Source organism: Stenella coeruleoalba (assembly GCF_951394435.1).
Source record: "Stenella coeruleoalba genome assembly, chromosome: 5".
NCBI lineage: Eukaryota > Metazoa > Chordata > Mammalia > Artiodactyla > Delphinidae > Stenella > Stenella coeruleoalba.
In genome coordinates this window covers 70,545,278-70,554,205 of record NC_137150.1, presented here as the reverse complement: position 1 = coordinate 70,554,205, position 8,928 = coordinate 70,545,278, and the positions used below count along the sequence as shown (strand labels likewise).

General features: G+C 57.5%; 1 protein-coding gene and 1 pseudogene across 3 annotated transcripts in view; one reads left to right on the top strand and one right to left on the bottom strand.

Annotated features, from left to right (window-relative positions):
* Positions 1 to 388: 388 nt before the first annotated feature.
* LOC307186359 (D-aminoacyl-tRNA deacylase 2-like) overlaps positions 389 to 8,928 on the top strand; it is a 379,916-nt pseudogene continuing 371,376 nt past the window's right edge. The window contains exons 1-2 of the transcript in view: positions 389 to 422; positions 784 to 986. The product of the transcript in view is annotated as a D-aminoacyl-tRNA deacylase 2-like (transcript). The remainder of the gene's footprint in view (positions 423 to 783; positions 987 to 8,928) is intronic.
* HES1 (hes family bHLH transcription factor 1) lies at positions 3,888 to 6,368 on the bottom strand. Of its 2 annotated transcripts, XM_079922094.1 has the most exons (4): positions 6,029 to 6,368; positions 5,800 to 5,895; positions 5,466 to 5,553; positions 3,888 to 4,807 (listed from the first exon to the last, which is right to left on the bottom strand). In XM_079922094.1, the coding sequence occupies exons 1-4, from the start codon at positions 6,134 to 6,136 to the stop codon at positions 4,257 to 4,259; spliced, it is 843 nt and encodes a 280-aa protein (XP_079778220.1). In that variant the 5' UTR covers positions 6,137 to 6,368; the 3' UTR covers positions 3,888 to 4,256. The 2 variants fall into 2 exon arrangements, with proteins under 2 accessions (XP_079778220.1, XP_079778221.1); XM_079922095.1 differs by lacking the exons at positions 5,466 to 5,553; positions 5,800 to 5,895; positions 6,029 to 6,368 and adding an exon at positions 4,934 to 5,244.

Genomic DNA, 8,928 nt, shown 5'->3' with positions numbered 1-8,928 from the left:
TCAGTACCACCATGGCAAACTTCCTGAAATTCCCCCAAACTGGACTTACATATTTACCTCTCTCTGCGTTTTCCCTCACAGTTCCATTCCCATCTCTTCCTGTGGAACGCATCTGTCACCTCTCCGCTTCAGGTGCCAACTCTCTGAAGACCTTACCTGGTTTCCTCTCAAATCAGAAATCAATCTCTCTGTTCTTAGGTGCCCTTTGTTGAAACTTCTTTTCTGGCACGTCCCACATCAGGTCGGGGGTGAGTCACTTGGCTGTTTGTCTGTCTCCCCAGCTAAACTGAGAGCTCTGGGAGGGCAGGGGCTGGGTGGCACTTAGTGTTATCTTTTTAGCGCTTGCAGGGGGCTTACTGGGCACTTAGTAGGTAATGGGTTTTCGAAGATGAGATTCCTTTTTTACGGAGTCGCGAGTTGCCGTCTGTTGGCTCTGTCTTTTTTGGGACGACGGTGTGCGCTGAGCCGCCCTTGCCCGACCGCTCCCCGCGCCGCCTCCATCCTCCGCCCCCCCTCCATCCTCCGCCCCCCCTCCATCCTCCGCCCCCCCTCCATCCTCCGCCCCCCCGCCTCCATCCCCCCCCCCGCCCCCGCCCAAGGCCTGGCCTGCCGCTTGGCAGGGCTCCGGCGGCCGCGAGGGCCTGTGCTGCCCTGACACTGGCCTCGGCCCAGTTTCCCGGCTTCTAAATGCGGCCCGGAGCTACCGGGGGAACTGGAAAAACACTGGCAGGCGGCCCCACCCCCGGGCCCAGCGGGCCGGGCGGCCGCGTTTCTGCGGCTAAGGGCCTGCTGCTTGGGAGGCGCTGGGGCCCCGGGCGGGGAAGCGGGGGAGGCGGCCGGGCGCGGGCGGCTGCCTGCCTGTCAGCGGGAGCGGGCGCGGGCTCGTGTGTCAGCGGCTCCCTCCTCCCTCTCCCCCCGCCGCCGCCCGCCCGCCTGCCGGGCCTCCCGGCCTCCCGCCGCCGCCGCCGCCGCCCGCTCCCCCCGCGGCCTGGCAGGCTGCCGGCTGCACAGGCGGGGGTTCGCGCCGTTCTCACGACCTCTCAGGTTGCCTGAGCTCATCTGGGAGCTATTCATTTCCTGCCAGAAAGCAGCCGGGCCTGCTAAGCAAACCACCTTGGCTGCAGGGCCGCCGGGGCTGGCCCGGCGTGGCCGCCCCGACCTGCTCCCCGCCCGGGCCGCGGGCCCTGGCGGCCTCCCTGGAACCCCTGGCGGCCCCGGCGGGCGCGCGGCGGGGGCAGCTCGGCCGCCCATCTGGTTGCACTTAGGAGCCGGGGAGGAAGCTAGCAGCGGGTTGTTACCGGCCAAGGGGTGTGGGAAAAGTTAATTGACTTTAATGACAGGTTTCCCGGGACGGCGGTGACGATGAGGGGGTCCAGCTTAACCCCTGGGTCCCCACTCCAGCAACACGTGGGGTGCAATGGGGCGCGCCTCCCAGCCGCGGCAATTCACCGCTTAGAGAAGGCGCCCGTCTAGACCCAGGAGAGCCCCCTTCTAGTTCAGCGCCTTTTCCGCTCCGGATGCTGCCGGGGACGGCGGGGGGCCGGAGCCCCGAGGGTCTCCATTGAGAGGCTAATGCACGCGGCAGCGAGGCCGGCGGCCAGCATCCGGACGTGGAGCTGGGAGCCGCGCCTGATCTCCAGGAGACATCGTCACCGCCCGGGGGCGGGGGAGAGGGGCTGCTGGGTGCGACCCGAGGCTGTGCAATTAGTTCAGGCCCGAAGGATCGGGTGGGGGCCAGATTGAAGCTTCTCCTCTCCCCCAGCTAATTACTCCAGAAAGAGCCTGGGTGCAGGAGGGCACAGGGCCTTAGACAGAAACCCTCTCATTTTACGGACTTGGAAATGTTCCAGAGAAGGGAAATGACTCATCCAAAGTGACACAGTGAGTTTGGTGGCAGAGCTGACACAAGAGCCTGAAAATCCCCATTGGGGCCTAGGGTCTCCCCTTTCTTTCTGTATTGTACAGAAATGCCTCATCTACTAGTTTAAACCCAAATTCAGGGGGAAAAAAGACCATTTTCAAACTACTAATTATTTTCAAACGAACAAATGTTTACTTCTTTTCCTTAATCACTCCCCCCATATCTGTGTGCTTTTGATGATATTAATTAAAATCCATTTTTTTCAGTTGTTCCCCTTCAGCGCAGGAAAAGACAACGAGATTTGGTTTTGAGTTGATTTAGTGATCTCACTGTGTGTGTGTGTCAATTTTTAAGAACATAAATGTACTTCTATAAAAATGAGACCCTGTTGTCTCCATTATTTCTGCTGGGACATTTCCAGCGGAGCCAGAGGACAGATTTACCAAGTGAAGCATTTGAGCTTGGAATGGGTGTCTTAAAAGAGCAATTGTTATTATGTTTGTGTTTAAACAAGGCAGAAACGGCAGAAAAATGATATGATAAAGAAGACTGTGTGTGTATATGTGTGTGTATTTCCCTGGGGGGAAGGTGTGTTGGACACCTTTCCCAGACACAAAATAATGCAAGTAGGAGCCAAAATTTTTAAAGTATCTTTTAAACGTCTCACTCTAGGTCTGAAACTGGGTGGAAGGTATTTGAGAAAACTGACTGCTGTCTGCTAGATCGTTCCTGTGATAGAGCAGCTCTCCACACTGGCCTGTGGAAAAGGCCAGCTAGGTGGGGGAGAGGTAAAGCTTTTGAAACAAGACAGAAAATCGTTGGCTTTATCTTTGTTAGGAAGGCTTCAAAGATTGATCTCTCCCGCCTCATCCTTCTCCTCCCAGAAGCCCTTCCAAAAGAAGGGGGGTGAGAGGAGGCTGGCGGGAGGGGCCGGGCAGGGAGGACGACTGGCCGTCGGTGGGGGAGGAAGGCGCGTCCGCCAGACCCACAGCGCCGCTGATGTGTCTGGTCTCGCAGGGCTCGTGGTTTTCATTTCCCCAACACCTGGATGCAGTCAAACACCTGGCCAAATCTGACAAAATCTGACAAGCCTTTGTGATGGGATTTGGAAGAAATTCCCTGCAGATCCTGGCACAGTTTAAAGCTGTCCGCTTTGAGTTAGGACTTGTTAAGGAGGGTTATGTGAGCTGAAACCGGAGACAACCCTTTTGCTTCTATCTGGAGCCCACATCTTGCCTGGAAATGGGGCATGACCAAGCAAAGGGGTCGCTTGCTGTTTGTATTAAAAGGGGAAGATGGCCTGTGTGCTTGCCAGCAAGGCCCCCACATGCTTTCTCTATTAGAGCCAAGCGCAGAAACTTATCAAAAACATATGTCTGGTGTTAATCATCTGGACTCGGGCTCCACTTGGGAGTCTAACTAGCTGTTCCTTGGCAGAAGGAATCTGTTGACCTTCTCAGCTTGCTTGAAGAGGGTGCAGAGAGGCATTTCAAACTTTTAGATGCTGGTACAGAAAATGTCTAGCTGCACCTAAAGACTGACTAATTAAAGGAAGACTCCGACACTTGAAGGCTGGAGGCTGCAGCTATGAAGACTGTTTTTACTTGGATGTTGGTGAGCTGCCCCAGGGCAGTAGTGGTGCAGGAGCCACCCGTAAATGTGCAGTGGGCAATAGTACCGGACTGATGAACTTCATGAATTCAGCCCTGTTCCACCCTCCTCAGAAGGAGCCAGCATGAGTGCCAGGACTGAATGAACTACCCAATTGCAACTAGAAAAGTTTTTGAAATCCTTTAAGAGATTGACCACAAATTGATCAGGGAAGCCATATCAGATGGGTTCTCACAAATTAAATGGAATTTAGTTCAAGGAGGGTTGGTAGAAGGTTGGACAGATTTTTTAAAATGTTCTTTTAATAACAAAAGAGCCAATTCCTGAATTCTCAGATTACACGTAATTCAAATTCTGCTGAGGCCTTTTTTACATATTCTGAAATAATCAGTTCTAAGACATAAGAGCATTCACTCTTTTTTTTTCTTTTATTATATTTTCTCAAATAAACTTCCCAAAAGGAAGATATTTTAAGAGCATTTTCAAACATCTTTGGCATCACATAAAAAAGAAATCTCGTGTAAAAAACGAAATGTCATCTGAACTTTTATAATACAAAGGCGCAATCCAATATGAACATATAAAATATATACAAATATAGTGCATGGTCAGTCACTTAATACAGCTCTCTACAAAAAAGTAACTTTAGAAATTAAAAAAAAACCAAAGTAACCACTTAATCACAGAAGTCCTCCCTTCTTTCCCAGCCTCCAAGTTCCTGTTTAGTGTCCCGAGGGAAGGGAGGTGGGTTGGGGAATTTAGGGGGAGGGGTGGCCTGAGCCCCTCAGTTCCGCCACGGCCTCCACATGGAGTCCGCCGTGAGCGAGGGGCCGCTGGAAGGCGACACCGCGTTGGGGCCCACGGAGGTCCCGCTGTTGCTGGTGTAGACTGGGATGACCGGGCCGCTGTGAGCGAAGGCCCCGTTGGGGATGAGGAAGGCAAACTGGCCGTCGGGAGCCGGCACCACCTGGAAGCCGCCGAACACCTTAGCCGCCTCTCCAGCCGGGCTGCCCAGCTTGCAGGGCGCGCCGCCGGGAGGGGGCGCCGCACCCCCGGGGATGGGCACGAGCGGCGGAGGCGGCGCGAACGGCGCGTGCTGCGGGCCTCCAGGTCCCGGAGGGGGTGGCGGCGGCGCCTGTAAGGCGGGGTGCGGCTGCCCAGGGTAGGTCATGGCGTTGATCTGGGTCATGCAGTTGGCCAGGTGGCCGAGGAGCCGGGTGCGCACCTCGGTGTTAACGCCCTCACACGTGGACAGGAAGCGGGTCACCTCGTTCATGCACTCGCTGAAGCCGGCGCGGTACTTCCCCAGCACGCTCGGGTCTGTGCTTAGCGCGGCTGCGGGCCAGAAGGAGACAGACGGGTCACCGAACAGCCCTGGCCCCGAAGCCGCCGCCTCCGCCCTGGGAGGTCCCCGCCGCGCGCCTCCCTGACCACCCGCCCGCGGCACTGCCTCTTGGCTACCGGGCTGGGTTTAGAAAAACCATCCGCCTCTCCACACTAGCTTGGCGACCGAACCCGAGACGCTCCCTCTCCGTTCCCTGTCGCTCCATTTAAACCGATCTCAAGCCTCAGATTTGCCTCCTCCCCACCCTCTCGCGATGTGACCTTGGATAATGCCCTTCCCCCCTTCTCTACCATCCGATCCGTATTTCCCGTTCTGTAGTGGGGGAGGAGGGAGTGTTAAACCAGATGACCCCAGGCTCCACGCAGCTTAAAAACCGCCACGGTTCTAAGTCCTTTCGCTCCCACCCGCTTCCCCCACTGCCAAGCCGCCCGCAGCCCTTGCTGCTACAACCTCTCTCCCTCCCTTTCCGGAACAGTAACAACTTGGAGTTGTGGCTATAAATAAGCCCCAGACCGTGGGAACGCAAGAGTGAGCCAAGGCAGTAAAATGTAGCTGAATGCCTCTCACAACCACGGGCGGAAGTCTGGAAGAAATCACCGCGGGGAGAGAGGGACGCCCGCAGAAGGGGACGCGGCGAGCCGCCCTCACCCGTCATCTGCGCCCGCTGCAGGTTCCGGAGGTGCTTCACTGTCATTTCCAGAATGTCTGCCTTCTCCAGCTTAGAATGCCGTGAGCTCTGCACCGAAGAGGCAAGGGAGGAAAGTGAGAGCCCCGCCAGCGGCCTCGGAGTGCTGGGGGTCCCTCCCACCCCCGGCCGTGGTGGCGACATCCCTAAACCCCGGCTAAAGGGGCTCAGCCCTCCCGCCTCAGAGAATGCAGTGCAGGCGGAGAAGATCCCGCTGGCAAGGGGGTTTCACTCTTAGTACCTGAGAAATAGTATTTTGTTTTTTTATTTTAAAAAAAAGCAGAATTACCCACTTACATCTTTCTTAAGAGCATCCAAAATCAGTGTTTTCAGCTGGCTCAGACTTTCATTTATTCTTGCTCTTCGTCTTTTCTCCATGATAGGCTTTGATGACTGTAAAGAAAAAAAAAAGAGCGCTGAGTTCCCATGGGACCTGCCATTTCACCCCTCGATTTTAAGGGAGAAAGGAGCCCCCAACCCCGTCTTAATCTCTTGGGGCTGCAAGAGATGCAGGTACTGCCCTTACCTTTCTGTGCTCAGATGCTGTCTTTGGTTTATCCGGTGTCGTGTTGACACTGGCTGGGGTAGCAGCCACCGGGGACGAGGAATTTTTCTCCATTATATCAGCTGGCATTTTCTTTTCTTTTTTTTTTTAAATCCCTAGAGAATTTTATTTTTGGAGTTCTTCACACACACAAAAAAAATTGTTTTGTTTATGTCCCTTCTACTTGAGACTTTCGCAAAACTACTGAGCAAGTGCTGAGCGTTTATTACAATATCTTATGGCTACTTGGTGATCGGTAGCGCAATTCCAGGACCAAGGAGAGAGGTAGACGGGGGATTCCGCTGTTATCAGCACCAGCTCCGGATCCTGTGTGATCCCCAGGCCCTGGCGGCCTCTATATATATCTGGGACTGCACGCGAACGGCTCGTGTGAAACTTCCCAAACTTTCTTTCCCACAGTAACTTTTAGCCAATGGGAGGAGGAGACACGCGGCACCGCTCGTGGACCGCGCCCCCCCATTGGCCGCCAGGCACAAGGCCTGGCGGCCAATGGCGCGCGCCTGAGCCCGGGGCACCAGAGGCTACAACGTCAATCAAAAGGATTTTAACCCTTTGCTACTCTCCCTGCTGGGCTTTGCTTTAGAGAGGATTTTTCCACATTGGGTTTGCTCTAGTCTAGTTTATTTCTTTTGGGGCTAGGGTCTTTGCTCCTTACTTCCGTTCATGTGTAACAGAGCTACTTTGACGCTAATAAGAAGTTCATTTGAAATATATTTTTAAAAAGGTTTAGAAGGGCAAGGATAAAAGGTTATAATTGCAGTGGTTAAAAGGGGGGAATTGTGTAAGGGTGTAAGTTACGGAAACATCCAAGTGATTTCCCGCTCAGACTCCGCACATTCGGGGCAGGAGAGGGGTGAAAGTCGACCATGCAGAAAACGGACCAAAAAAATTCCTTCTTGCATGCAGAAAAAGTGCCTCCATCTTACATTTGCAGGTTTTTCAGAGCAAGGTGGTTTTTGATCCCCGCCCTCCCCCCGACACACGCCCACCCCGGCCCGGCCCTCATTTCTCTTCTAGAGTTGGGGCTTTGGACCCCGCGTTTCCCCAGGAAACAATCAGAATAATTTCCAACTGAGCAGAAAGGAAATGGAATTTCAAATGAAAGATGAACAAGGGGGGCTTTGATGGCAATGCCTCAGGGACGCGCGCGCGTCCTCGCCACCCTTTCCCTTTCCACCCGCCGGCTCTCGATTCTGCCGCATGTTGAGGTGGCGAGCGGAGCGGCAGCCTCTCCCTCCTTCTCGCCCCGCGGGCGGCCGGGGCAGCCTCGGCACCCGGCGCGCGCGGGCCCTTTAAGAGCTACACCAGCCGAGCTGCAGTTTGACATCAGCCGGCCGGCAAGGGCGCGCCAGGAGCCGAAGCACGTGCCAGGATGTTTTATTGCCGCCGCGGCTGCGGCCCGGCCGGGAGGATGTGTGTGTGCGTGCGTGTGTGAGTGTGTGTGCGCGCGCCCCGGGGGCAGGGAGGCGGGGGGCGGCGGCGGGCGGCGGAGCGCGGGGGCTGGTTCCTGGTCCCCGGGAGAAGCCAAGAAGGTAAATAGCAGCTGCTGTGCTAGAGCCTGGGAAAACCCCGCCCCCTGCGCCTTGGCCGGGGCTCATTGGCGCGCGCTGCGTGTGGGGTGTGTGTGTGTGTGTGTGTGTGTGTGTGTCTGTCTGTCTCCCCGCGTGTGGTGTGTGTGTGTGTCCGGGCCCCCCTCCTCTGGCCCCCGCCGGGCCAGGAATCCGAGGGGGCGGCGGGAGCCGAGCCCCGGAGCTTACCACCCACCCACCCCCCCCCAACTCCGCCGGGCCAAGGTCAGCCCTTCCGGGCGGGGAGCGCACGCCCTGGGGTGGAGAGTGGGGAATTATTCCAACCCCCCACTCCACCCCTGATTTCGGGCTTGAGGTTTTAACTCTGCCGAAAGCCTCACTAGCAACAGCCCGGGGGAGGGGTGGGGGCCTTCTTGTTTGCTCCCAGCCTCGGCCCTCCCTCCCACCGCGGGGCCTCCGGCGCCCGCCGCGGTCACGAGATGCCTGACCGCACTTAGGAAGCGGCCGGGTCAGCCTCCTGCCTCCGCTCGGCGGCTACGGTTAAAGCGGCTTCGCGCCGCCCGCCCTTTCCCCGGGTCCAGGGCGGCCGGGCAGCTCCCCCTCGCTGCGCCCGGGAGGCCGCCGGCGGGCGGCCGGGAGGAGGCGGGCGGCGCGGGCGGCTGCGTGCTGCCGGTTGGCCGGGCCGCGCGCCGGGAGGAGCCGCCGCTGCCGCCGCCGGGTGCCACGTGGCGGGCGCCGGGCCGGGAGCGCCAGGGCTCTGGCGGCGGCCTCCCTGGGGGATTTGCCGCGCAGGGCGGGCGACGCGCACTGCCCCGGCCGGCCGCCACCGCCGCCACCGCGTCCCTCCCTCCCGCCCGCTTGCCCGGGTCGCCGGGCCCCACGCCCCCACCCCTTCCGCCCTTCCCGCCGCCCGGGAGCTCGGGGCGCTGCTCGGGCGGTTCGGGGCGGCCCGGGAGCCGAGCGCGTCTTGTTTGATGTCGCCCCCCGCCCTCCCAGCGCTTCCCTAGGCTTAGAGGCCGCCGGAGGCCTGGCACACATTTCTCAGTCACTTCATTCCTTCCTTCCTCTGAGCTCCCCACTGAGATAATGTTGTAAATGATTTCACCAGATCTCGTCCCGAATGAGATTCAGCGGTTCCCGACTCTGGGTGACCTTGGGCAAGCCCCTGTCTTCTCATTACGGAACGCATGCTCTGTGCCAGACACTGTGTTAAAAACCCTGGGATCACCACGACGAGAGATAGAATGGCAGCCTGTAAGGAGTTGCAACTCTGGAGGCAGACAGACTCTGATTTTCTGATTGATGACCGAGCATTCCTCTATTATTCCTTTC